The sequence below is a fragment of the Prionailurus bengalensis genome, chromosome A2 (genome assembly GCF_016509475.1).
Source record: "Prionailurus bengalensis isolate Pbe53 chromosome A2, Fcat_Pben_1.1_paternal_pri, whole genome shotgun sequence".
Taxonomy (NCBI): Eukaryota; Metazoa; Chordata; class Mammalia; order Carnivora; family Felidae; genus Prionailurus; species Prionailurus bengalensis.
Genome location: NC_057348.1, coordinates 1,517,558 through 1,545,382, shown reverse-complemented (window position 1 = coordinate 1,545,382; position 27,825 = coordinate 1,517,558). Strand labels below are relative to the sequence as shown.

Sequence of the window (27,825 nt, the reverse complement as noted above, 5' to 3'; positions counted from 1 at the left end):
AGGGTGGCTTTCCTGCCACACAGAACTGAACCCGTGAGACCCCTCCTGCCACAAACAGAACCCTCACCCCTTCAGACCACACCCTTCCTAACGTGGCCCCGGTAGCCTTGTCGTTTGTCACTTCCAGGGAACTCAGATGCTTACCGGAGGGCCGGGCACCCCACAGCCCTCACTGCCTCTGTCCCGGGTCCCTCCCGCACTCCCCTCCGCCCGGGCTCCAGCTTAGCGTGAACGGAGTGCGGGAAACGGCGCCCTTGGCTGCCGGGACACGCAGTGCAACTGGCCTCATCGCCGCGACCCCCGGGCCTCCCCTCCCCGCCACCTGTCCAGCCGGCTCCGCAGCGGCTCTGCCCCACCTGCCGCGCAGTGCCGCCCCGGGAGCCACCGCGCAGAGGGGCCGTCCCACCCCTTCCGGGGACCCAGACTCACCGAGCCGCGGAGCCGCGCAGGGGCTGAGGCCGCGCCAGAGCCGCCACCACCGCCGGCCAGCGGAGCCCAGCGAGCCGCCAGCACCAGGGAGGCGGGGCGGGGCCGGGGGCGCGGCCTCCCTCCTCCCCCTCGGGCGCAGGTGGAGGGTGAGGCCAGGGCGGCGAGTCCAGGACCAGCCCGGGTGGGGGCGGCGGGGGTGTCTCGGGGAAGGGGTGTGTGAGTAACTACCATAGTTTAAAAAACCAACTTGATTTCAGAAGTTTCAGATTTACGGAAGAGCTGTGGAGAGCACCAATTACTCTGCACCCCGTTTTCTCCGTGAGTGACACGCCATCACAATTAACGAACCGATAGTGACACATTGTTAGTTAGCGAACAACCACACTTTATTCAGATTCTGGCCCAGGTCCCCCGGGCTGAGGCACTTTCTCAGGCCCCTCGATTCTGAAGCCGTGGGCAGTCGGGAAAGGGCTGGTCAGGACTAGGGGGGGCGGGGGGCGGCGTTTGTCGTGGCCAGGCTGGGGCAGGGGCCTGGCCTCAGTTTTGACACGCTTGCCACAGCCCTGCTGGGACCCCGGCCTCCCCACCTGCTTACTTCTCCCTCACCGGCCCTGGGGGAACACATCTTCATCTCTGCTCAGGACGCTCAGGGGATATTTTCTGAATTGTCTCCAGGGACCAGCTGTCTTACTAGCATTGGTGGCATCGTCTTTCATGTCCTAAGTGGTGACTGACTTTTGTGGGAAACGCCATAAGCCGCGGGGAGCCAAGCATGGTGCTAGCGGGAGAGCAATCCTCCGGGTCCCGGCTGCCTGCAGCATGGTCCCGTTTCCTGAGCACATGCAGGGAGGCCCTGGAGAAGCAGCCGTCACACCACTGGCAGAAGCAGCAGCTACAGCCCCAGAGGGAGCATAGGGGCATGACCGAGCTCACTCCTCCAGCATGTAAGCCAAGACTGCAGACCTGGGCTCTTCCCACCGCGGCACCTGTCCTTGAGCTACGACAGCTGTGGGGGGAGGGGTCTCCCTCCCCTCCCCCCACCAGGACAGGTGCCACTATGCCCTTTCTAGGACTCTTGCCCCCTCACCTTCTGGTGACACCGGCCATGCCTTCCCCATGGGGCCAAGAGACCCCTGCCCCTCTCCTGCCCTCCCAGCAGCCATGCTGATCTCCCCACTACAGGCCTCACCTGTCTCCTCCAAGTTCCCTTCCCAAAGACAAAGACAGGTGTGGACTCGTGTCCTGTCCCTCCTCTCCAGGGTCAGCCACCTGGGGCAGAGTGGGGTCTGAGCCTCGCACGTGAATCCCCGGTGGAGTCGGGGGCCTGGCACACAGCAGGCGCTCAATGAAGGCTGATGGAATGAATGAGTCGTGGAAACCAAATAAGCTCTGGGGCTTTAGTGGAAGAACACCGCTGTCCTCACGGCCCCGAGCCAACTACAGAGCCCGCACTCCAGCACCGAGCCGAGCCCCGCCACAGGGCAGGAGCACTGTCCCCCCTGCGCCCACCCGCAGCTCTGCGCGTGGGGCCCTCCCTGCCCTCACGAAGGACGCTGGGCCCCCGGCCCCCGCGGCCTGGCCGAGACCACTGAGCACCCGGTGTCGGGACCATCTCGGAGGAGCGACACGTCTCTGCTGCGTCTCCGCCAGCCCCGCGCAGCCAAGTGGACCGGCCTCGGGAGCCTCGCCTTCTCTCTCTGCAGCAGAGCAGAGGCACCGCTCACACCGTGGGCGGCACAGCCGGGGGTGGGCCCGCCGCCCTTGGAAGATGCTGGCAAAGAAAGGGCTTCACTGTGTTGACTAGTTGAAAAATACCAAAAGGAGGCCATCACGTGACCTCTGAACACCACTCGGAAGGCACGTGTCTGTGTCCGTCAGCGCCCTGGCCACGGGCACGCCTGCCCGCCACGTGCTGTGACACTTGGGTTAGGGCAGCAGGGCTGAGTTGCGGCAGGGAGTGGGTGGCCTGGAAGACCCCAAACACGCTGGCTGGCTCTTCACAAAGTCCGCGGTGTGCGGATCCCCGCCACGCTGCTTAGATCACCACGGACAAGCGATGGCCCGGAACACGGGGTGGACTGAGTGCTGACTGGGCTTCCTTCGACTCTCCAGTGCCAGGAAATAGGACAGCAGCCCTGCTCGGCTCCAGTGGGCGGTGTGGACGCGCTCCCCGGGGCGGTGTGGCCATCCTCGCGGACCAGGCCACTCTGATCCTGCCGGGCCGGGGTCTGCCAGCTGCCACACTGTGGAAAACATGAGAGCCAAGCAACAACTATCAAAAGCTGTGTCAGGGTGCCTGGGGGGGCGCTCAGTCGGTTGAACCCCCAACTCTGGTCATGATCTCGCGGCTCCTGGGTTCCAGCCCCGCGGCGGGCTCTGTGCCGACAGCTCAGAGCCTGGAGTGGAGTGTGCTTAGGATTCTGTCTCTGTCTCTCTCTGTCCCTCCCCCACTCATGCTCTGTTTCCCTTCAAAAATACAGAAGGCAAAATCTGCAAATGGAAACTTCAGGAACTAACAGCCGCCTTGAATTCCTTGATGTTTGTCAAACACAGAAGACAGAGGGAGATCCCGGCTCCTACACCGACGTACAAAATGGCTTAGAGTAAGGTGTGGGCCGATGTGCAAAGGGGGCCACTCAGGCCTGGCACCCCGGCCGCCCAGGGCTGCACCCCAGCTCCGGCCTCCGAGTCAGGGGCTCTCTGGGGTCGGCAGGTCCAGCTGGTCTCCCTCCCAGGTCACCTGTTTTTTTTAAGAGACACACAGAAACAGGTGGAAAACGTCTGGGTTTTTTTTTTTTTTTTTTTTTTTTTTGGAATAACCATTTCTTCTAGAGAAGCATGGCTGACAAAGGCTGTGAGTCTGTCTGGTGCTGGTATTTTCTGGAATGGATCATGGTTGACCCCCCGCCTGCTGTCTACAACTGATCAGCAGACACGTCGGGGACAGAGCTGGGACCGTGCGGCTGGAGGGTCTATGTCTTTCTGAACTTGAGTCTGTAAGCTGCGTGGACGGGCATGGCCCTGGCACAGGGGCCGCTGCACCGCGGCATTTCTGTCCTGACGTTCGGAGAACCCTGTCGGTGAGGTAGAAGACAAAATGCCGATTCCAGAATACTCTCCACGTTGCAGAAACTCCTGGGCGGTTTAAATAAAAAGTATGCTCGCCCGGCCGGTGGTGTCGCTAGAGGCCGGTCTGGGGTGGGGTTGAGAATGTGCAGATGCCGAGAGGACGGTGCCCCCCTCCCCAGTCCCTCTAAGCTGAAAGACCAAACGGAGCCCACACAGAAGACACAACCGCCGTGGAGGGTGCGGCCTGGCACCCACCCGCCCCCACAAGGGTGGTCCGAGAGACTCACACCCAAGAGGTGACACTACGGAGCTCAATGAGTCATGGCCGTTTATTAAGAGGCGGAGAAGCTGGAGCGCAGGCATGGGCGGCCCTGGCTGCTGGAAGAGCCAGGCGGGCCCGAGAGGGGTGGCCCGTCACGCCGGGCGCCGCTTTCAGTCCCTGCCGACACAGAGGCAGGTCCGACCCGGCCAGCCGGGCCCGCATCCTGAGTCCAGACATTCAGGGCCCAGGTGCCGGACTGGGCTCTGCTGGCCAGCGTCCCTGGGGACGCGCAGGCGCGGCACAGGAGAGAACCTGAGGGAAGTGGCGGCAAGGTAAGCACCAGATGTGGGCGGATCTGCAGCCGTGGGCGGTCGGAGGCGGCACTTCCTGCCCTTTCCGAGGAACCACCGAGTTGACAGGCAAGACCGTGGAGCTGGGCGCTCCACACGGGTGACCTCGTCGGTCCGGGGGCTCACGGCAGCCACTCGAGCTGGGAGCAGGAGCTGGAGAGGGTCCAGGGTGCAGCTGGGCTCTGCTCAAGGAGGAGGAAGAGCGGGGACATCGGCCAGACCAGAGCACCAAGTTGGGGGGGGAGGGCCGAGCACGTCCAGTCTCGGGGTCTCTCGGCGCAGAGGGGCAGCAGCGAGGGCCCGAGAGTCTGCGCCATCATCTAGGCCGAGGTGCCTACCGGGCCTGTGGGTTCAGGGGTGCGGCTGGCTGGGCTCGTGGGCTCCTGGGGGGGTGCTCTGGCCCCGGTCTCCTCGGGCACAGACAATGCCGGGGGCTGCTTCGTGGGCAGGGAGCACTTGGCCAGTCCTTCGCCTGGAGGCGGCTGGGAGAGGCCAGTGTCTGAGTCCATCTGGGGCTGGGGGCCGTCGGCTGAAGACGCCGCCCAAGGAGACTGAGGTAGGTCCTTCTGTAAGAGAAGAGGCCACAGTCAGGCGTGGGACGAGGACAGGAAAGCCCGGGGACAGTGGACAGGGGAGGGCAGATGAGTCACCGTCCCCCGAGGGTCCAGCTCCAGACCCAGGAGCCACCTTCCCTTGGGGCCAAGTAGCACCAGCCAGAAGGCGGGACTACAGGCCGGTGACCTAATGCAGAAACGCTGAGCCTTGCTCCCCGGCCTCCTGAACCTTCCAGAACTTTGCCCTGTGGCAAAGCCAGCACTCCTCGGGACTGAGAGCCTCTGAGGACGGTGGGCGATGAAGCCGGGAGCGTTTCCCCGAGGGCCCGCGGGAGGGCCCAAGGCCCTATCATCGGTTACGTTATCTGGTTCATCTATCAGGTTAACCTGGGGCCCTGCTCCGTTCGGCGCCTCTAGGCCAGGACGGAGAGGGTGCGAGTTTCAACTTCCACGAAACCTGGCACGGTAACACCACACTCAACCAGCAGCGCTCCAGAGGGACACGTGTCACACTCAGGAGCTCCTGTAACTGACAAGGCTGGTCCCGGTGTCGCCCGCCTCTGTGTGCTACTGACAGGGCAGCAGAGGCAGCCGCAGCCTTTCCATACCCGCAGGGCGTCAGCTCTGTCCCTGCACCACTGAAACACGTGCCCTCGTCCCATCGAATGTGCTGCGCTGCACCAAGAGTGGCCTCCGTCCCTCTCCTCTTCTGTCTCAAAAACCAGGAACAGCGAGCCACTGGCCATGATCCACTCCACGAGGGGGGCGGCGGCGCCACAGGCTGAGCTCGGTTCCTCCACCTGGCCTTGCACAGCTTGCCCCCGGGCCCCCTGCCCCTTCCCCGTCCTGGGCGGACAGCCCCCACCCTGGCAGAGGACCTCGGTGGCCCCCCCAGCTCGGCGCTGTGTTCCCAAGGGCTGAAGCAGCCGGAAGCCAGTATCCCATCACATGGGGTGTTACGGTCCCTCGGGACTGGCACCTTTAGTAAAGGGCTGTTAGCACCATCCTCAAGCCACACCCAGTGGGACGGCACAAGCGCGTCCCCTCTGCTGGGACGGCTCGGACCCTTCAGAGCCACACGGACAGGACACCAAACAGAACCTTCTGGGAACGGGGACAGAGGCCGCGGGGTTTAGTCGTGAAACCAGGAGGTTTTACTCAACTTTAACTCTAGTTAGGGCTTATGGGGTTATTATTTCTCGCAGACAGTCATAGCAAACGGGTATTCACCGCAAAGCCGCTGCCCGTCCAGAACATGCCCAGCTCCCTGCGCCAGAGCGCCAGGGCGCAGCTTATCATCAGCGTGCAGGGCACCAGGTAGAGGAGGGCGGGCTGGCCGCGCTGCATGAGGGCCAGCGCCATGAACGTCACCAGGAGGCCGATCCCGTAGGCTGCAGGGAGAGACGGGCGGCGTGTTACCCCCACGGGTGGCCCCGCGGCCCAGCACCCGCCTGCGGCCGGGATGCCGGAACGGGGACCGGAGAGGCGGGGCGCCCGCCACACGGTAGCGCATGGGGCACCCGGGGCAGGCAGGGGGCTGCCTGCCTGCGCACGGATGCGCCTGCGTCTTCCGGCACACACACCCCTGCCCGGTCCCACCGGGCACCAGCGAGAAGGCGGGAACGAGCAAGGCTCCACGGCTGCGCCCCGGGTCTGGAGCCACAGGGGCAGCGAGAGGAAGGCGCCCGTTAACTGCCTGGGCACCTGTCTGCTCAGCCTCTAGCTAGGAAGAGAATTCTGGAGAAGAGTAACGTCCGCACAAAGTTACAAAAGCAAACGTCCGTAACCGAGCTGTGATCGTTCGAAAGGCTGTTTCCGTTCTCATGAGATACCCGACGGAGCCCCGAGGGGCAAAGGTCCGAATAAATCCCGCACGTCGGCTCCACTCGTGAGCGCCAGCATAGAAGGACGCGCGTTTGCGCACGCACGCACACGTACTTGCACACACAGTCACGCACACACACGCTGCCGAACCCCAGGGCCGGCGTGCAGGCGCTCTCTGCGCTAATCCTGCAGCGGTAAATCCGCAACCGTCTCGTCGAGGAGTTAGGCTACAGTAACCTCCTCCGAGATCGCGGCTCGCTCGGCGGCCCTCACCCCCGGGGAGAGCCGGGCGTCACTCACCGGCGGTCCGCGGGCGCGGGCTGCGGCGGCGGCGGAGAAAGGCGCCCGCTGCCCGCAAGGTCCGCAGGCTCGACAAGGAACCACACACGCGAGCCGGCCAAGCGGCTCACACACACAAAGCCCTTGCCACGGTACCTGAAGGATCAGTGCGCTGCGTGCGTGGAGCCCAAGGGAAGGTTTAGGGCCGGCAAAGGGGACGAGGGGGCGTGCCTGCAGCCGTAGCAACCGGGGCAGGAAGGCCCAGGCGACCCCAAGGTACGCCCGGAAGGCCAGCCCCGGTCGTCCTGGTGCCACCAGGGGCATTCACAGGGCCTCGCCTCTGCCTGTGCGCGCGGCCCACGACGCGGGGGAGGGAGTCGTCAGGCAGCCCCTCCCCCAGCCTGGCTCCCCCGTGGCGGGGGACACGCGTGCACACGGACAGGCGCCACCGGGCAGGCTCGCTGCTCCTCCGGAAGGGCTGACCAGAGGTGAGCGGTCCGGCCGGTCTGGAAAACTCTCAAAGCAATCGGGCTCCACGGGACAGGTCGGTTCTGAAGCAATGGCTTTGGTAACCAAAGAAACAAGTGGGGGACAAGGACAGAACGAAGGACAGACAGATACAAGGAGGGCGCTTACCCACGGTGCAGGCTACAAAGTAGACCCTGGACGACTGCACCTGGATGTCGAACCTGTGACAGTAGGCCACGAGCAGCCCTGTGGGGAGAAGGCGCGTGGGCCCGGCGGCGTCCCGTGTGACGGCCGTCCCTGCTTTCAGACGGGCCCCGGCGGCCAGCCCGCCACCCAGGGGGCAAACCTCGCCTGCTCCGCTCGGGCTCCACCCACTGGACGCTCCCAAGGCCGCCCACCTCGCACCCCAGTACCTGGCACCAGGATGTCCCCGAACCCCAGGAGGGAGAAGGGCCGGTCACACAGGGCCAGCGGCGAGGCGTTCAGTCGGGGCACCTTCAGGACCATGGGGAGCTGGGGGGAGCAGGAAGTGCCATGTCCGGGGGGCCGCGCGTGCCCAGCACTCTTCTCCGGGCAGCGCCCCGGCCGGGGGCCCCCTACGTACCTTCTCGTGGGTGGCCGAGTCCGAGGGCCCGGTTGCCACCTCCACCATGATGCTGTTCCCACTCTAACAAAGGGGGGGGGGTGTCAGAGAAGGGGCACGGGGACAGGGGGTGCAGCGGCAGGGCAGGGCAGGGGCGCCCACCTTGGTCAGAAAGGGCGTGATGAACACAAAGAAGACGTCGTAGACAAAGAGCACCAGCAGCAGCAGCGTGCAGGCCTGGGGAGAGGACGTCCTGAGGGGCCGAGCTCAGAGGGTCCCCGGCGCACACCCCCAGGCCGCGTCCCCACCCCCACCTCCCCCCCACCAGGCTCAGCCGTGCCCACGGGGCAAAGCAGCTAGGGGCAAATCTGAGCACATCCAGTCCCATCCCCCGGAGCCACGGGAGACCAGGGCAGCACGTGAGTCCGGCCACGGTTCTGAGTGATGGAAAAGCTGGAAGGCAGGTGGCTCCAGCGACACAAATTCTGTGACCGGCGCTGTGGCTTTGGGGCGGTGACGCCCCTTCTTCACGTCTTCCCGTGGACTTCTCGGTCCTGCCCACGGGGCCTGCGCTGGCGCTGCCGCCCCTGTTTGCCTGTGTGCACGCGGCTCACCAGCAGGAAGTTGACCCGGCACCGCCACGGTGGCCGCCTCGGGAAGGGCCCCGCCCTGCGGCCGCCTTGCGGCCCCACCCGGGCATCCTCAGCGCCCAGCTGTCACTGGCGTGGCCGCCACACTGGGAGGCAATCCTGCGGCTGATCCTTAAGCCCTGACACCAGAGAGGTGGCGGGACGGACAGAGGCACAAAGGAACATGCTGTCCACAGGGGACCCGGGACACCCCGGGTGGACACGGGGGCGGGCCAGCCTGCAGCCGCCCTGAGGACGCAGCCCCCTCCCATCCAGCGGCCCCACCCCCTTGGGACCCTCACCTTGAAAGTGGGGAGGCGGATGGTTTTCAACATGTAGAGGCAGAAGGCGACGCCCAGTGCGTCCTGAAGGACCCAGGCCCACCTGGGGAGCAGAGTGGTGGTCACCTGCTGGGGCAGGGGCTCCGCCAAGAGCTATGACCCGGCGGGTCGCTCCCTCCTTGGCCACCTTGGCTCCCAGCTTGTGCAAGCTGTCCGTTCCCAGCCCGACCCCATGCTGTGAAGACACAGGCACGGGACCAAGGCTGGGGGGGAGGCGGGGGGGGGGGGGTGAGGCAGGAACGGGTGCACACGCTCAGGGGCCGTCTCTCTTGGGTGGTGGCGTTCACCCCCACATCACGGGACGGGGCGGGGGGATGGGGTGGGGACACTGCGCAACTATTGGACTCTACTGGACTCAGGTTTGCTTCAAAACTATTTTTTATGTGATTTAGCAAAGCCAAATGCTCGCCAGCCAGGTCCTACACCAAATCTCTTGGTGCCAGAAATGGGGGCTCAGGGACTGCAAGGTGGCGGCGGGGGGGGGGGGGGCGGGTAAGACTGTCACCCCAGCAGCTGCAAGGAGCTCCCCCCCCACACACACACACAAGCCACCCCGCCCGGTCCACAGGCTCGCCCGCGCTGGGGCGGCAAGGAGGCCGTGGCCCAGGTTACTCATCAGACCGGGATGAAAACATCTCCCGGCCGGGGCAGCCGCAATGAACAAAGAGGAGGCTTGCGGGCGGCCAGTGGGCGCCCAGACGCAGAGGGAACTGGGCCTGTTCTAATTTTAAAGAACAGAGCGAGTCTTGTGGCTCGAATCTAACCGTGAGAGCTCGTGTTCCCTCTTTGTGTACAAAGGACTCAAAATATTTTCACGTTTTCCTTCTGCCCAATTAAAGCTGTCGTGGCTCCAAACGGCAGCGCGGCCAAGAGCGGTTAACCGCCCCAGAAAAGGCTCGGAGGGAGCGCCAGGTGGTGTCAGGGGCCGGCGGCCAGGGCCTCCCTGCACCAGCGGGCACCCCGGAGGACACGCGCTCGCTCAGGGCGCCCGGGGCCAGGAGGCTTTGCGGGAGCCATATCCACATTCCAATCACAGTTCACGTGGCAGCCGACAAACCCAGTGACACCGGACGCGGGCGGCACCTGGCCGCCACACAGCCCGGCTCACGGTCGCGGGGAGACGAGCCCAGAGAGCATCTGAGGACAGCCCGCGGTGGGGGGCACTCACTGGTCCTCGTTCCGGAAGACACCCCACACCACGCTGACGGCCAAGCAGAGCAGCGCCAGGAGCAGCATGCTGACCCGAGGCCGCTTGTGAAAGTAGGGCAGGCTGTTGTCGGGGACCCTGGGGGCGGGGCGGGGGGGGGCGCAGCTGTCAGGGCCAGCTTGTTCCTTACCTTACCAGCACCCAGAGGATCACTTCCACCCCTGCCCCAAACCCTGGGCCCCTCATCCTTACGGGGCCTCCTGCTGCCCCCGGCCTCCGTTCCCTGTTGAACTCTGCCCTGACCTCTTAATTGACTTCTAGAAGGGAGGCCCCCCAGGTCCAGGGCAGACAGAGCAGGGGCTGGCACGCGGGGGTGGGGGTGGGCAGACCCAAGCCAGCGCCGAGCCGGCCCTGCCCTCGTTCAAACCTTTCGGCGCTCGGCCACTGGCCCCTGGCAGCCGAGAGCCCCAGGGGTCTGGACCGACAGCGCCTTTGGCCACACGGCCCTGCCCTGCCGCCCCTGCCCTGGACCCACGTGCATCCACGTCGCCCCACTTCAGCCCCGGTGTCGACACTGGGCCTGACCCAGAATGGGATGTAGCGAGAGAGAGGCTGGGGAACCACCACCCGCCTCTCTGCTCTGCCCTACTCCTGAGGCCGCGAGCCCCAGCCCGCACTGAGTGAGCACGCGTGGCCTGCCCGCGCCACGCCACGCCAGACTGGCCGGGGGCCGCAGGACAGGGAGGGGGTCCTCGGCACCGCTGAAGCAGAGCTTGGAGCTCCGGGGGCCAGGAGACGGGAGACCACCGGGGCCAGGCCGAGGAAAGGTGGCAAGGTGGGACCTCGGGGAGCAGCGCCGGGGGTGCGGGGCCGGGCAGGGGCCTCCCGCGGGGGGCTTACCTACATCTGCCGAACGGCAGCCTCTGGACCAGTGGGGACAGGCAGCTGTAGAGGCCCGTGGAGGAGGACAGGCAGAAGATCCCTATGATCACATAGACTGCGGGGCGGGGTGGGGCGAGCATTGAGGGCCGGGGGCCACCTGGGTCTCCCACCCTGCCCCCCCCGCCCGAGAAAGGGCTCCAGGTGTTCGTGCACCCTGGCCGGGTGGCCGGCAGCTGGTAACGAGAGGGACCGTCCCCCGAGCAGAGGCCCCCTCCTTCGGGCTGGCGGTGGCGGCCCGCGCTCGCCCCGCCACCGACTTCTCCAGTGGAGCCCCGCAAGCAGGTGGACGGGGGCCCGGGACCGGTGAGCCGGGGGCGCACCGAGCTGGTCGTAGAAGTAGTACAGCAACACCAGCACGGAGCAGCACACGACCGCGAAGACACAGATCATGACGGGCGTCACGTCCACGGCCTCGTCCTCCTGCTTCTCGGGCCCGTCACCCCGCTTGTGTTTCACGTACCTTCTTGGGAGGCACGGCCGGGTCAGGGGCACCCTGCCGGCCGGCACGGGAACGGGGAGGGGCGGGCAGGGGCCCACGGGGCTGAGGGGCGCCCCCTCCACGCCCATCACGCACCCCTGCCGTCCCTTCGACGAGAGAGCCGGACCCCACCCCGGGGACCTCGCGAGACCACGCGGCGAGGGGCTGCCAGGCGGGCCCCAGCCCCGGGAGCCAAGCCGTGACGGCCGCTTTCGAGGGAAAGAGGCGCGATGCCCTCGGCCAGTGCTAGGACCACCCGCGGACCCCAGCCCGGCACCGACCGCGTCACGGGCTTCCCTGGGCGGCCAGGGAGAGGTCTCCCCGGGACACTCACTTCCTCACGTCCCGGCTCCCGGCCCAGTAGCCCCCGAGGGCGACGGTGCCGACGGCCATGACGAAGATGATGACCATGTTGTAGTCGAGCATGGGCTCGTTGGGGGCATACAGCGCTGCCCTCGCCGATCGGCCAAAACTCTGCCTCGGGGAAGGCACCAGAGCTCAAGGCGGGGGCTGCCGTCCCGTCCCCTCGGCCACCCAGAGAGCCCAGACCACCCCGCGCGTGGAGCCGGGGCCCGGGGAGAGCCTTCGCCTGCCACTCCCACCCCAGAGAAGCCAACTGTCGGAACGAGTGTCACACGACGTCCGGTGAAGGGGCCCACGCGCGTGCGGGGACACGAATCCTAAACCTAGATGCGTGTGCGCGTGCAGGAGCGGGGATGTCGCCCCGGGAAGCATGTGGGAGGCCGACAATGGTTCCCTTGGGGGAGCTGTGAGGCTGCAATCAGGATCAAGACATGTCCTGCAAATTGCCAGAAGCTTCCACAAAGATTGAACGTTTCCATTTTAATTGTGTCTGGAAGCTCGCCTGTTCTGGAACCAACAACTCCCCCGATGGTGGGTGCACACAGGCCTCTGGTCGGACGGGGCCGTGTGTGGGCAGGGACAGCCAAGCTCAGGGTCCCTGGCGTGTGGGCGGGGCCGGCCGGTCTGGCCCGGAAGCCAGTGTCCGGCTGCCGCTCGGCACAGAGGCCCCGGAGCCTGGGCGCTCTGACCGCTGGGGCCAGCGTCTCCGTTCCCACGGGTCAGTGTCACCACCGGCCCCGGGTGGGCGGCCTCTTGTGGGTCCCTGCCCACCCCTGCCGGCCAGATACTCACGGCCTGGCAGCAGCCGCAGGCCGGAGGACGTGGGAAACCCTACCTTGAAAATGTCCAGCATGTCTTTGTGGCTGAGCAGGGCCACGGGAATGCCGATCTCCTCGTACTGTGTCTTGTTGCCTCCTGGAGGGACCTGGGGGCCGAGAGGAGGGTGTGGCGGGAGGGGGGCCCTTGGCGTCCCAAGGGCGAGGCGGCCTGAAGAGCTAGCCCTCCCGGAGGCAGCTTGGGCCGGGGTGGGTGTGTGTGTGGGGGGGGGTGTCTGCCCCTCCCCACCGGAGGAGGAAAAGCTCTCCTTCCGTGTTCAAGCCTTGGGGTCGGGTTGCTCAGGTGTCACTCTGCCCTGGGGGGGGGGGGGGGCCTGCCTGGGGGGGGGAGAGGCAGGCGCGTGGGATGTGGGCCCATGCCAGCTGCTCCTCAGAGGCTACCCCCGAGCTCTGCCCCGAGGCCTTGTAGAGCGAGATGGGATCCGGTCTCCCCAGAGCCCCCGCGACGGCTCAGGAACAGGTCCCCCTCCAAGAGACACGGGTCCGCAGCCACGGTCGGCAAACCAAACCCCGGTCTCGAGGCCCCGGGGCCCTACCAGCGTCTCCCTGCTGACGATGAGCAGTCCGCGCGCCCCGCCGCCCTGGGCCAGCCGCACTTTCTCGTAGAAGGTGCAGTTTCCCCGCGCCACCAGCGGGATCTGGTTGCTGAAGCCTTTGGCCGGGAGGTCAGGCGGAGAGCAGAGCACAGAGGCCGTCCAGTCCCGCAGCTGCAGGAGGGACTGGGGAAGGGGGCGTTGACACCACCTGATCTAGAAAAGTCAGTGGGGGGCCGCACGCACACACACGTCCACACGCCTGAGCGCGAGGCCAACGGGAGGGGCAGGGGGTGGCGTGCACTCAGAGAAAAGCCCCCAGAAACCTTCCCAGCATCCACTGCAAACGGAACACGGGCTGGGCAGGCGGGAGCCGTGGCCTCGGCAGTGAGAATCACCCACGAGCCCATCCAGCACGTGGGGGGTGGCCAGCGCCCCCAGCAGGGGCTGTGCCTCAACACCACCCGAACGTCCTTTTGTTTCTGACCAAGGAAACCAAGCCCCAGAGAGGTGATGGGGCCCCTCTACGGTCGTCTGAGACCCCAGCAGCCCCTCAAGTGTGACCAGGCCCCCCACGTTGGTTTCCCAGCTGAGGCCCTTCCTCTGTCCTCCAGCTGGTTCCCTGCAGGGTGAGACTTGTAGCAGTCCCCTCAGACAGCAGGCTGGGGAGCGGAGGGTGGCAGCCAGCAACACAGGCCGGACCCCAAGTCAGGAGGGGGCACCCCAGAGCACTCCGGGCCTGCGGGGCCCCAGAGGGGACGCCCCAGTGGGTACTCACCGCTTTGCTCAGGTCGTGGGGCAGGTGGGCCCACTGTGGGTTGTAGAGAATGCAGTAGTCCTTGCCTCTGGGGCCCCCTGACTCGGAGACCACGTGCACCATGCCGTACTCACAGGCCACCTGGGGTGACAGGGCGGTGAGTCAGAGAGCTCAGCACCGGGGCTTGACAAGGAGGACAACCCCCACCCCCCAGCTCAGGGTTTGGGCTGGTTTCTTCCCTGGACAGGACGGATGGGACACCTCCATCCGCATCTTACGGCAGAGAAACAAGGCAGGGACAAGCTTCTCGAGGGAGACCTGGGTGCTGGCCGTGGCCGTGGCTCTCACACGTGGCTGGGACAGCACCACGTCACAGGGCCCTCCAAGGATCGATGGGACGGGGAGAATGAAACCCCCACGGCTCCGTCACGAGGGGGACGTGGGGAGCCAGCGGGTCTGTCCAGGGGCTCCAGGCAGAGGCCGGGAGCACAGGGCCAGGCAGGAGGCCTGGAGGAGCTTTTCTGCACCCCAGCAGGTTTGGGGATTGCCCCTGACCCTAGAAACCAGGCTCCTGGAAAATCTGGCCACTGACCAGCGAGGCCAGCGGGGTCCAGGCCCCTGGTGCCAACTTTCCGGGGGGGGGGGGGGCATCAGACCCAGTGATGTGACCGGCCAGTGGGATCCGGTCAGTGGGATCCTGGCAGCCAGTGGGATCCCAGGTCAGGACTGAACCCCTTGCCCTGGGGCGTGGCTGGGAACTGCCAGACTTCGCCACAGAGGAGGGTCGTGCTGACGTCATCATCAGGGCACGCACAGTTGTCCCTGCCAGAGCCTGCCTCCCCACACACCTAACCCTAACCCCACACAGCCCCGGCTCCCCAGAAGGAGGGAGGAGGAGGGAGGGGAAGGGCCACCCCCAGAGGGTCAGGAGGATCCAGCAAGCTTCGTCTAACTCAAAGCAAGGCACAGGGGCAGATCTGCGTCCTCGGAGCACTGGACGGCCCTCGAGGGCAGTGGGGTGGCTGGGGGCCTGGGACAGAAGAGGCCGACAGCCCTCTTTTCTGCTGAATGCCAGCTTAATCTATGTGACAATTCCATCACACAAAGGTGTCCCCGCTCCCTGTCTCCATCCCTCCCTGGAGCCGCTGCCTGGCCGTCAGGTGGACTTGATTGGCAAGACCTCTCCCGCCTCCTCCCCTACACTGGCCTGGGGCAGGGGCGCAGAGCATGACCTCTGTCCCTCAGGAGGGCTTTGTCACCAGCGGGCCATGCGGCATGTGACGCCCAGGTCTTGGCTGCTCTGCTGGCCGGTAGGCTTGCCCCAAGTCTGAGTAGCTCCCCAGGGTCTGCTGAGAGGGGAGGGGGTCTCAGGAGAGACACCTTGTGTGAGGTGCCAGGAGGCTGAGTCCAGCCACCACACCCAGGGGGCCCTGCGCCCGCCTGACCCCCGAATCCTACTGTGTGCACCTAGGGCTCTTGGGGCCCCCGTGTCTCTAGCTCGTGCTCCCTGTAGGCTGCAAACACCTCAAGGCCGAGATGGAAAACTCACTCCTTGGTACCCCAAGAATCTGCCAAGGAGACACACGTGCACCGGCGGGACCCAGCTGGCACCGCCAGACACACACCTCGCCGTCGGGGCCGAGGGTCCTGATGGCTCACGGCTCCCAACACCAGGCCTGGGGCCCTGACGGGCTTTCATCCGGCCAGAGCCTCGGTGGGAACAGAGCAAGGCCCCGGCTATTCCGGGAGCTTCTCACCCGGGCCCTGGTCACTTGTGGCGGCGGGAGCGTGGACCGACCCCCCCGGCCTCCCAAACCCGCAACCTGGAGGCCAACAGGAGGCACTGGGTGTCCACCCTGCGCTTCTCCGAGGCACCCGGCCACCTCTCTTCCAGCTGGCATCTCCACTCTGACGTTTCCGTCTGCCGCCTTGAGCCAGGGACCCAAGGCCACGCGGACTGCTGGGTGTGCTCTGTGAAGCCGTGCTTGACACAGCACCCAGCTCTAAGAACCCGGCCTCGTGGCAACAGGGCCAGGGGCCGCCCGAGGCTGACTGGAGGTCTCCTAGCATCTCACTAAGGCTGTGTCCTTCCCCGACCTGCCCTGGCCAACCTCCGCTCACCTCAGTCCCTCCACCAGAGACAGAACTTCCTAACTCCTAATTTCCCCCTCTTCCAGATTCTTCCCATCAGACTGTCCCCTAAGGGCATCCCTCACCCTGGCTGAGGCCCTGAGTACTGTGCCTGGCCGTCTGCTCTTTCCAATGGGCCACCCCGCGTTCAGGACCCCAGCACCTCCTCACCGTGGGCCACTATGGAGCACATCCGATCCCCAACCCACCGGCCTCCTGTGCCCCACCTTCCGTGCTCCTGAATATGTTTCATTGGAGCGCGGCCACCCACTCCTGTGCGCAGGGCTTCTGGCTGCTCTCAGTGACCACGGCAGAGCCAGGCAGTGGCTACACAGACCACGTGGCCCACAAAGCCAGAAATATTCACCATCTGGGCCTCTACGGGACACCTTTGCTGACCCCTGATCTGTGGGACCCAGGTTGTTGGAGAAAAACGTCACGTGTGTAAAGGGGGAACGGGTAGAAGCTTCTAGAAAGGTCACTGCGGAGTACAGACCTCCGTCCCCACACTTGGCACAAGCACCCTCCTGCTAAATCAACCTGCGCTTCCGTCGGATGCCCGCGTACAGTCTCCTCCCCCACGGAGTTAAAGGAACCAGAAGATGTTCCTCAAAAGGACCCAATATGCTACAAGTGGTGCTTGGCCAGTCCCGGTCTGGGATAACGGACAGGCCGCCTTCCGACGTGTCACGGCCACCAAGTAGGTTCAGGAATGGCGAGGGAGACCGTGACTCAGGGGGACAGCGAATGCATTCCACATCAGGGGGTCTGAGAAGAGCCAGTGCGTCCAGGCCAGAAGCAGCCTCCCCTCTAAGACTTGGTAGGTCTTAGGAGGAGAGGGGGTAGAAATAAGAACCCAGGAAGCTTGGAGATGCTGAGGCAGAGGAGGGGTGGGGACAGGTGGAGGAGGGGCAGAGGGGACAGATGGAAAAGAGGGGACAGATGGAAAAGAGGGGACAGGTGGAGCAGAGGGGACAGGTGGAGGAGTGAGGACAGATGGAGAAGAGGGGACAGATGGAGGAGGAGTGAACACAGGTGGAGAAGAGGGGACAGGTGGAGGAGGGCCTGGGCTGATAGAGGAGAGGAAGACAGGTGCAGGAGGAGCAGAGGGGACAGGTGGGGGGGGGGGCGGCCAGTAGAGGAGGGGAGACAGGTGGAGGAGGGGGAAGGGAGTACCAGGGCGGGGAGGGAACCAACTTTGCTCCGGGTCTGTTACTGGCCTTGACAGTACACTTCCGGTAGCCACTGGGGGAGATGTGTCTATCTGGGGAATCCCCCAGCCAGGGTCACAAAACGGTAGCAAATGAATTCAGGGCTGTCGGCAAGCAGCCTCCTACCCGGTGGAAAGCTAGTCTTCTTCCCAGGCAGCAGGACCCAAACTTCTAGAGAGAGCCACACCCGCACGCCCCAAGGCCGTCGGCCCCGTCTCACGGCCAACAGACCCGACCGGGCCGTGTTCCGCGAAGGGCACGCACAAGGCTCTCCGCGGCTGGCGCGCAGGTCGAGGTCCCGCCCGGGAGAGAGCCCGAGCGCCCCAGCACCGGGAGCACTGCCCTCCTCGGTCCGCCCAGGAGGCCTCGGCAAAACCTGCCCTTTACCCTCGGCCGCCAGCCACGCCCACCGCTGCCCCTACCCCTGCCCTCCCGCGAGCCTCCTTCAAGTGCAGCCAAAGGGCCTCCTTGGGGGTGTCGTCTTTCTCAGGGCGTGAGCATGATATCATCCTACACGCCAAAGTGGCCTCTTCACCTTCTCAAAATAAAATATCAGCTCTCACACCTCCACCCCTGTTCAAGCTCCTCCCATCACCGGCAACACCCTCCCTCTGCCTTGAGACCTGGCAAACTTTTTTTCTTTTTTAATGTGAAGTTATTTACTTATTTAATTTTGTATTATTTACTTACGACAATTTTTATTTTTATTATAAAATAACCATATTATGAGATAGTATGAAATATGTACTCAGCTCAACTCACTGTATTTTTTTATTGTTTATTTTTGAAAGAGAGACAGAGTGTGAGCAGGCGAGGGGCAGAGAGAGAGGGAGGCACAGAATCCAAAACAGGCTCCAGGCTCTGTCAGCACAGAGCCCAACATGGGGCTCGTACTCACGAACTGTGAGATCATGACCTGAGCCCAAGCTAGACGCTTAACCAACTGAGCCACCCAGACGCCCCTCAACTCACTTTAATATTTTGTCACATTTGCTTCGGCTTTTAATTTCCCCGTTTTTTTTAAATAATATATTTATTTTTAATTTGCATCCAAGTTAGTTAGCATATAGTGCAATGATTTCAGTAGAATTCAGTGATTCATCCCCTACGTATAACACTGCGTGCTCATCCCAACAAGTGTCCTCCTTAATGCCCCTCGCCCATTTAGCGCATCCCCCCACCCGCAACCCCTCCAGCAGCCCTCAGTTTGTTCTCTATCTTTAAGAGTCTCTTGGGGCGCCTGAGTGGCTCAGTTGGTTAAGCGTCTGACTTGGGCCCAGGTCATGATCTCACGGTTCTCGAGTTCGAACCCCACGTCAGGCTCTGTGCAGACAGCTCAGAGCCTGGAGCCCGCTTCAGATCCTGTGTCTCTCTCTCTGCCCCACCCCGCTTCTACTCTGTCTCTGTCTCTCTCAAAAATAAACATTAAAAAAAAAAAGTCTTATATTTTGTCCCCCTCCCTGTATTTACATTATTTTTGCTTCCCTTCCACGAGTGAAGTCACATATTTGTCTTTCTCTCACTAATTTCACTTAGCATAATACACTCTAGTTCTATCCACACTGTTGCAAATGGCAAGCTTTCATTCTTCTTGATTGCTGAGTAATACTCCATTGTATACATATACCACATCTTCTTTATCCATTCATCCATCGATGAACATTTGGGCTCTTTCCACACTTTGGCTATTGTTGATAGGGCTGCTATAAACAGAGGGGTGCAAGTGTCCCTTCGAAACAGCACACCTGGATCCCGTGGATAAATGCCTAGTAGTGCAATTGCTGGGTTGTCGGGTAGTTCTATTTTTCGTTTTTTGAGGAAGCTCCAGACTGTTTTCCAGAGTGGCTGTTTCCCACCAGCAGTGCAAAAGAGATCCTCTTCGTCTGCATCCTCGCCAACATCTGTTGCCTGAGCTGTTAATGTTAGCCATTCTGACAGGTGCGAGGTGGTATCTCCTTGTGGTTTTGATTTGCATTTCCATGATGATGAGTGACATGGAGCATTTTTTCATGTGTCGGTTGGCCATCTGGTTGTCTTCTTTGGAGAAGTGTCTGTTCAGGTCTTTTGCCCATGGATTATTTGTTTTTTGGGTGTTGAGTTTGATAAGTTCTTTATAGATTTTGGATACTAACCCTTTATCTGATATGTCATTTGCAAATACCTTTTCCCATTCCGTCAGCTGCCTTTCAGTTTTCCTGATTGTTTCCTTCGCTATGCAGAAGCTTTTTATTTGGATGAGGTCCCAGTAGTTCATTTTTGCTTTTGTTTCCCTTGCTTCTGGAGACGTGTTGAGTAAGAAGTTGCTGCGGCCAAGATCAAAGAGGTTTTTGCCTGCTTTCTCCTCAGATTTTGACGGCTTCCTGTCTTACGTTTAGGTCTGTCATCCATGTTGAGTTTATTTTTGTGTCTGGTTTAAGAAAGTGGTCCAGGTTCGTTCTTCTGCCTGTCGCTGTCCAGTATTCCCAGCACCACTTGCTGAAGAGACTGTCTTTATTCCACTGGATATTCTTTCCTGCTTCGTCAAAGGTTAGTTGGCCATATGTCTGTGGGTCCATTTCTGGGTTCTTTATTCTGTTCCATTGATCTAAGTGTCTGTTTTTGTGCCAGTACCATACTGTCTTGATGACTACAGCTTTGTAATACAGCTTGAAGTCTGGGATTGTGATGCCTCCAGCCTTAGTTTTCTTTTTTAGGATTGCATTGGCTATTCGGGGTCTCTTCTGGTTCCGTACAAATTGTAGGATTGTTTGTTCTAGCTCCATGAAGAATGCCGGTGTTATTCTGATAGGTAATGCATTGAATATGTAGACTGCTTTCGGTAGTTAGCGACATTTTAACAATATTTGTTCTTCCTATCCAAGAGCGTGGACTTTTTTTTTTTTTTTTTGGTGTGTGTGTATGTGTGTGTGAGAGAGAGAGAGAGAGAGAGAGAGAGACCTGGCAAACTCTTATCCACCCTTCAGAACACCCTTTAGGTGCCTCTGCTTCTGAAAAGCCTCCCCCCCAAGCAAACCAGGTCACTCTCTCCATGGTGCTCCCATTGCCCTTTGTCCACTTCTCACTTTGTTCTCCTTCAAAATGTCTGGAGAGCTCAAAGTCCCTGCCCTCAGCTTGCTCAGACCAGGAAATGAGTGAGCAGCATCGGGAGGAGTGCTGGGGGCTGGGGAGGGGGCGTCCCAGAGAGCGTCTCTGGGGAGGAGGGAAGAACAAGCAAGCTGGGACCGCAAGGATGACCAGGGGCATCCCAGGGAAACGGGGAAGACCAGAGAACTGAGCGCCCTCCGCAAACAGAAAAGGAGAGGAAGTTTCTTCCCAAGCAGCCAAACCACAGAGGCCTCCCAAATGCACTGCAAGCCGTGGGAAGGCTCTCATCCGGATGCCACGAGACTTGACACACTTTCAAAGAGGTCACTCCTGCTGTGTCCAGGATGGATTGGAGAATGTGGGAGACGCAAGTGACCACAGAGAGAACACTGGCCACCAGGAGATACGTGGAGGTGGTGGGCTGGAGTGGATACATCAAGGTTAATGGCTGTGGGTGCAGGGCTGTAGGGACACCATTCCCTGAACTGCATAACCCAGGGGAGAGAGGACTTGAAAATAAAAAAGGCGCTTATGATAATGTACATAGCCGGCTCACGGCAGGTCCCCCACTCCCCGGGGAGACCCTTCACTTAAGTGCCCAAGAAGATGCACGCCGCACGTAAATCACCCCACGCATCATCTCGCTCAATCCTCGCTGTGCTCCTCTCTTCCTTCTGCGGAAGAGCAACAGACGGCCAAAGAGGGGACCTCCCTTGCCCAAGGTCACGGGACAAAATGCAGGGCGGCGATTCGACCCCACTCCCAGGATGGGCCCCTTGCCGCTCCCGGACACAGTCAGGCACTGGGTGCCGCGTTGGACGGCTCACCGCAACCACGGGGGTGGGCGCTAACAACGCGCGGAAGGGGAAACTGAGGCTCGGGGAGGGGCAGCCCCCTGCCCAAGGCCACGGGGCCAGGCAGCGGCGCCCCCGGCGGCGGTTGGAGACCTCGAGACAGAGCAGGGCCTGAGGAGGTAAGGGAATTCCCAAACTTCAGACCCCGGCACAGCTGAGTGACGCTGCGGCTGGGGAAGGCTCCAAGGCAGGAAAGAGAGGCTGGCCGGGGACAAGCCCGCAAGGTCACGGCCGAGCTCCGGGCCTGCGGGCCACCCGCGCTGGAGGCGCGCAAACCCGAGGCGGGCCCCCAGGCCAGGCCAGTCGGGGCTTGCGCGGGGCCGGGGCAGAGGGCCCGGGTGCCGCAGCCGGCGGGGCCGGCGGGGCCGACGCAGCCTCACCTGGGCCGCGAGGAGCAGGAAGGCCGCCGCGAGCCGCGCCAGCGCCGCCGCCGCCGCCGCCGCCGCCGCCGCCATGTCGGCCGGTCCGCAGGCGTCGGCAGATGTTTCCCAGCAACGCCCCGTCGCTCCTGGGCGCGCCTGCGCCCTGTGTGCTCCGCGCCTGCGCGCGAGGGCAGGGTCAAAGGGCGCGGCGGCAGCGCCTGCGCCGAGCGGCGCGGTGCGGCAAGATGGCGGTGAGCGCGCGGCAGGGCCGGCTGGGCGGGCGGCGTGGGACCCGTCGGCGCTCTGCGCCTCACGCGCTCTGCTTCCCCTGCAGGACAAAGAGAAGAAGAAAAAAGAGAGCATCTTGGACTTATCTAAGTACATCGACAAGACGATCCGGGTGAAGTTTCAGGGAGGCCGCGAAGGTGAGAGCCCGCCGCCCCCACGCCCTAAACGGTTTAGGGTGAGTGACGGCCGAGGCGAGAATGGTGGCTGATGCCTGGGCACCGCTTTGAGCACTTTGCTCGGATAACTCGAACCAGCCTTCTAACGTGGGGAAACTGAGGCACGGGAACGGGTCCCAACCACCTAGAGGCACAGAGTTGCAGCCGGGACTGGGATTCCCGGCTTGCCTCCTATGCGGTGCTCTCCCTCCGAGCCCGTCCCGGGCAGCGGTCGCAGCCCCTCGCCGATCCCCCTGCACCAGGTTCCTCAGGCGCCGCACCGGTGACATTGGGGCCACATGGTTTCCGGTTGTGAGGGCTGCCCTGGGCACCCTGGGGTGTTGAGCGGCACCCCTAGATGCCACCAGGTGCCGGGAGCATCCCTTCGTTTTGACATGCAAGCCAGACATCTCCCCGGTGGAGACCACTGCCCCTATCTACAGTCGATCTCTAAGAATGGGCCACGGAGACCCGTTAGAAACAGGTTGAATCTCCGTGTTTGCTGCTCAGTTCTTCCAGGCTCCGCGCCGGCTTAGGGTAAAGGACAGCCTTTTGTACCTCTCAGTGGCACGTGGAGCCCTCAACTACCACAGGGACGTGAGGTATACGCTTCCTTTGCCTGGAGTGCTCCTACCAGGCTAGCTTGTTACCCGTGTTAAAGCACAGACCTCAACTGAGGGAGTTTTAACGATCTGTTGGCTTTCTTCAACAATCCGTGAGTCAGGCAGCGACCCATCTAGCAGATGGAAGGGAGCGGAGAGGCTGTACCAAACAGAAGGTTTTTTGTAGGCGGGAGGGTGCAGGATCAGACAAAGAGGTTCAGGGGAGGTCACCTTCTTTTGGGCGATGGCTGGGGGTCCACCGGGAAGATGTCCTCACTTGGTGCTGGCCGGGAAATTCCAGACTGACTGGTTGGAGTTACGTTCCTGGGAGAGCCAAAAGTGTCTCCGTGTGGTGGTGTCCAAGTGGACATGGTCTGTTTAACTCCAGGTTAACCTCAGAGTCCTTTTCCTGCTCTCAGCTCGAGGTTCTTGCTCCGGGAAGCCTTCCCTGAGTCTCCTCCCCAGGCCCTGCCCCTTGGGTGTGAGCCCCTGGTATCACCTGTCACAGCCCCCAGCTTTATGCATGTGAACACGCTGATGACCTCTGCATCTTCCCCCTGGAACCTAGTACGGAGAGGGCAGGAGCGAGGCCCAGTGTCGCTCGTGCGCGTAGGCAGTGTGGCCTAGGTATGGTGGCTGCCCGGCCTCGCCTCTGGGTTCTAGAGCCAGACGGCGTGTGGCTCCAAGCCCCGGCTTCTTCATTTGTCACACAAAGCTGTTTCTCCACCTCGGCGGGTGGCAGCGGGGAAGGAGCGAAGGGTCACGGGGGTGCTTTGCATCGTTCTTGACACCAGTGAGCACTTGAACCAACATTTCATTTACTCAGCTACCTCTTTGGTCTTCAGTTTATCTCATGAGACAGCGAGCCAGATCCCTTCTCACGGATGATCAGGTGGCGTCAGCAGGGTTAAAACACAGCGCATGATGGGGCGCCTGGGTGGCTCAGTCGGTTAAGCGGCCGACTTCGGCTCAGGTCACGATCTCGCGGTCCGTGAGTTCGAGCCCCGCGTCGGGCTCTGTGCTGAGAGCTCGGAGCCTGGAGCCTGTTTCCGATTCTGTGTCTCCCTCTCTCTCTGACCCTCCCCCGTTCATGCTGTCTCTCCCTGTCTCAAAAATAAATAAATGTTAAAAAAAAAAAATTAAAAAATAATAAAACACAGCGCATGCAAGAGTGCGTAGCCAGCAGCAGAGAGAATTTGAACCCGAATAGACGTCCGCCCCGTCCGCACCATGCTGGCTCTCGGACTTACGGACGAGATGCAGCTCTTGTTTTTTGGGGTGTCTGTCCTGGTTTTCCGCCCTCCATAGCAAACGGCCACCAGTTCAGCAGCTTGGGCAACACGAATTTATCACCTCGTGGTGTGCGTCCGGAGTCTGGGTGCCCTGGGCCCAAGGTCTCTCACAGGCTGCGGTCAAGGGGGGGCTCAGAGCCTCTTACCTCAGGCCCAGGGCCTTCCTCCAAGCCTGCTGGTTGCTGGTAGAGCTCAGTTCCTCATGGCTGCAGGACTGGGGTCCCCGTGTTCTGCTGCGGGTGTCCAGGACACTTGGCTCACCCCGGACTCTGTCCACAGCGGGGCTGTTTGCTCCTTCCAGGCCAGCAGGGAAACCTCTCCCACACTTCCAGTTTTTTTCTTGCAGAAAATTCCTGTTCCCTTCGCAGCTCATCCAGTCAGGTCAGGCCAACCCAGCGTAATGTCTCTTCAGATGAACCAGAGGTCCGCCGACTTGGGGACTCTCGCTCGTCACATCTACAGAATCCTTCTTCCTTATCGTCAAAATAACCTAATCGCATTAGGAGTAGGCACCCCACCGGCACTCACAGCACCCCCCCCACACACACTTGAGGGGAGGGGCTGCCCACAGTGGTCACCAGGGAGGGGATGTTAGCTCCGTTTTAGAACCCCACTCGCGCCGCGTGAAGGAGGGTAGACCCACGGGTGCCGGTCCCCTGCTCCGGGCTCCGTGCCACATGCCCGTATGTTATTGCCATCCGTGCTGTTCGCGACCCCATCGGGGAGGTCCTCGTAATCTGTTTTGCAGGGCAGGGACAGGCAGGGAGAGAGGAAGCGCAGAGCCAGGGGCTCAAGCCCAGGAAGTCTGAGGCTGGCAGATATTTTCCGTAAAAGGCCAGACAGGAAGTACTTTAAGCTTTGCGAGCCAGAGGACCCCGCTCACAACTGCTCAGTGCTGCTTCTGCAGCGTGAAAGCAGCCACAGACAGTACGTGGCCAAGCGAATGTGGCTGGGTGCCAGCGAAGGTCCGCGCGAAACGCAGCAGGCTGGATTTGGCCCGCGGGCCGCAGTTTGCAGACCCCCGCCCTATGCCACGTGGGGCTGGCTGCTGGTCGTGCCCAAGCCCGTTCTCTGTGTGGACGCTGCAGCTGCGTGTTGTAGTGACGCGGGGGGACACGTGCTTCTGCCAGCCGTGCCTGGGACAGGGAGGCCTGAAAATGGGAGGAGTGAGGCAGGAGGGGCAGGGGGCTTTCAGGGCACATCATACAGCTCCTTCCTGTGGCCGAAGAGTCCTACTCTATCCGAGGCTCGCCATTGCTTGCTCTTGTGTGGCTCGTGAATTACCTGAAACTCACATTTCTGTGTTGTAAGTGAGGTTTCGCTGTGGCACAGCCACACCTGAACGTCTACTTGTGGTCTGGCTGCTTTCGCCCCAGGAGGGCAGAGTGGAGTCGTTGCCACGGGGACCATGTGGCCCGCGTGGTTGAGATGTGCAGACGTGCGCGCCGGCCGGCCCTGTGCTGAAGACATTTGCCGACCACGCTGGGGAGGGTGAGAGTCATCCTCACTGCTCCCCTTCTGGAGCCCCCTCACTTTCCCCTTGGTCCCTGATCCCTCCCGCCCCGGAGAGGCCGCTCCCACATCAGCCCCTTCCTGGGGGGCGAGCCCCCATCTCCGTGTCCTGCCTCCCAGGCGCCGTGTGCCCCTGTCCCTGGAACAACTCTTTGTTTTACGCTTTTCCGTTTCTCTTCTCGGTGATTCCTACAAGCCAGCGGCATCCTGAAAGGGTTCGACCCGCTCCTCAATCTCGTACTTGATGGTACCGTCGAATACATGAGAGGTGAGCACAGCCACGGGCCTCGGAAGCTCCTCGCCAGGCCTGAATTTTTCACTGCTCCAAACCCACCAACCTGCCCCTGAATGAAGGACACGGTCCTTGTGAACCAGGTAGCTGGTCTCCCCCGTCTCCTGTGTCCTCAGGTGGACTCTCTGCTGCTAACAGGGGGTCCTGTTCCCCTGATTCCCTGCCCCGGTCCCTGTCGCCAAGGTCCCCAACCCTCCATCAGGCCAGCGTCTGCCCATCGGCTGGCTAATTCTCCAGCTCAGCCTGCCTGAAACTTTAAGGGGATACCCAGACCTAGGAGGGAGGCAGGGTCCTGCCCCCCGGGCACTGTCGCTGTTACCCTGGTGAAAAATTAGCAGGGACGCCAAGGGGCCTTTGTGCGGAAGCTTGGTCTCGGCAGAATGGCCGCCACCAGGCCTGTCGCTTTGCCCTCGGTTTCTGTCCTGCCGGGTCCGCCCACGCTGGAATCCCGGAGGCAGGATGATTTTCTTCCCTTGTGAAAGGACAGCCCCACCGCATGGGTCCAGTGGGAAAACCCTGCACTCGGAAGCAGGCCAGGCACCCGGCTGCACGCTGTTATTCCACACGGAGCCTGCTCCTCGCGGGGCCGGACTCGCCCGTGGCAGGAGTCCGTGCCCTCTTGTCTCAGCCCCAGAACAGTGGTTACCCCCTGGTCTCTGATGCACTGGGCCACTGGGCCCTCCCCTGACATTGTGCAAAAGCAGTAAAGGTTCGGTTGCTGTCTATTCCACGGGGTCCCTCTCATCCCACCGTTAACTGCCCGCTGACATGGGGCGGACGGTGCCCCCACGCGGCTTCCGAGATTTTGCAGGAGCCAGGAGTCCCAGACCGATTTTTATTCCAGCTGCTCATCGCAGCGTAGTCCCTGGGCTGCTCATCGCAGCGTAGTCCCTGGGCCTCTGCTGACTCAGACGCCAGGGCCCCCAATGAGCTTCGTGAGCCAGCGTCCCCCAGGCAGGGTTGTCATTGTAGGAGGAGGGCAGGTACAGACACTGTTGCCAGACCTCTTCCTGGCCCTCGTGGTCTGTGGTTCACCCAGGCACAAGGGCTGTGTATCTGGGCTTGAGGAGTGAGGGTGAGGCACCTGGCCTGCACCCAGGCCACCAGGTTTCCTTGGATTTGGGTCCTCAGAGCCGCCACCCCACCCCCGCCACCTGGCATGCGGCCTTCCCATCAGGCCGGGATGCTGCCTCCGGGCCGCCTCACGCCCGCCCCCCTTCTTGCTCTGCAGACCCCGACGACCAGTACAAGCTCACAGAGGACACCCGGCAGCTGGGCCTGGTGGTGTGCAGAGGCACGTCTGTGGTGCTCATCTGCCCGCAGGACGGCATGGAGGCCATCCCCAACCCCTTCATCCAGCAGCAGGACGCCTAGCGGGCTCGGAGGGCCCGGGACACAACCTCCCGAGGACTCGGAGCTGCCCCTCCGGCATCACGCGCCACCGCAGGAATGGGGTTTCCTTCTTGTATAGGTTTTGTTTTTGTTTTCTTAATAAAATTGCAAACCTCAAGTGTCCGGGAGCCCCAGCATCTTGCTTCTAGCCTTGGCTTTCTGGCCAAACCGGCTCCCGGGGATTCAGTTCGGCCCCCTGGGTTGTCAGGCGCTGACCGCGGTCTTGCTGGCACTGGCGGGTTTAGAGAGGACCGGGCACACGCTGTGCAAGCCGAGGGAGGGGACGTGGGAGGCAGGAGCCCCCTGCAGCTCTATAGCAGGTGCAGCACCCCCAGGCCCGCCTGTGGTCCCAGGAGGGTAGACGGGCACACACCTCCGTGGGAAGGCCCCGGCGGCCCATCCCTGCCTCTGCTGTGTCACTCCAGTGCCGCCTCATGCCAGCCAGCGTGGTCCCCGAAAACCAGGGCCTTCTGGGCCATGCTGGTCATGCTGCTGCCGCCGATAGCCACGGCCGCTCAAGAACAAAGCAGCCACGTCGTCTTGGCCGGGCCCTAAAGCACACCGTGGGCCCTTCTGGAAGCCCACCCTTGCTGGCTGGCTCCAGATCGTCCTCGGGAGTTCCCCCCCCACCATGTCCCCTCCTCAGAAAGTGGGACGTCTTCTCTGATCCTTGTTTTTCTAAACTCCTAGTACTTGTTAGGACCCTGCCCCCACAGGATGGTCCCTGCCGGGAACAGGCTTCCTCCCTGACTTGTCACCAGGGGGGCCGAGGGGGGAGGGGGAGAGGGGTTGGGAGTAGGAACTATG

General features: G+C 62.4%; 2 protein-coding genes across 5 annotated transcripts; one reads left to right on the top strand and one right to left on the bottom strand.

Moving 5' to 3' along the window:
* Positions 1-793: 793 nt before the first annotated feature.
* Positions 794-21,621, bottom strand: SPPL2B (signal peptide peptidase like 2B). Of its 4 annotated transcripts, none has more exons than XM_043586057.1 (15): positions 21,504-21,597; positions 13,866-13,985; positions 13,091-13,273; positions 12,554-12,643; positions 11,690-11,829; positions 11,198-11,340; positions 10,836-10,932; positions 9,957-10,073; positions 8,750-8,831; positions 7,981-8,055; positions 7,840-7,902; positions 7,649-7,748; positions 7,404-7,481; positions 5,895-6,055; positions 794-4,676 (listed from the first exon to the last, which is right to left on the bottom strand). In XM_043586057.1, the coding sequence occupies exons 1-15, from the start codon at positions 21,576-21,578 to the stop codon at positions 4,431-4,433; spliced, it is 1,770 nt and encodes a 589-aa protein (XP_043441992.1). In that variant the 5' UTR covers positions 21,579-21,597; the 3' UTR covers positions 794-4,430. The 4 variants fall into 4 exon arrangements, with proteins under 4 accessions (XP_043441992.1, XP_043441993.1, XP_043441994.1 ...); XM_043586058.1 differs by having other exon boundaries at positions 11,198-11,337; XM_043586060.1 differs by having other exon boundaries at positions 4,563-4,676; positions 5,828-6,055; positions 21,504-21,621.
* LSM7 (LSM7 homolog, U6 small nuclear RNA and mRNA degradation associated) lies at positions 21,605-27,136 on the top strand. The gene is made up of 4 exons (XM_043586062.1): positions 21,605-21,736; positions 21,820-21,910; positions 25,531-25,602; positions 26,858-27,136. The coding sequence occupies exons 1-4, from the start codon at positions 21,605-21,607 to the stop codon at positions 26,998-27,000; spliced, it is 438 nt and encodes a 145-aa protein (XP_043441997.1). The 3' UTR covers positions 27,001-27,136.
* The last annotated feature ends 689 nt before the right edge of the window (positions 27,137-27,825 follow it).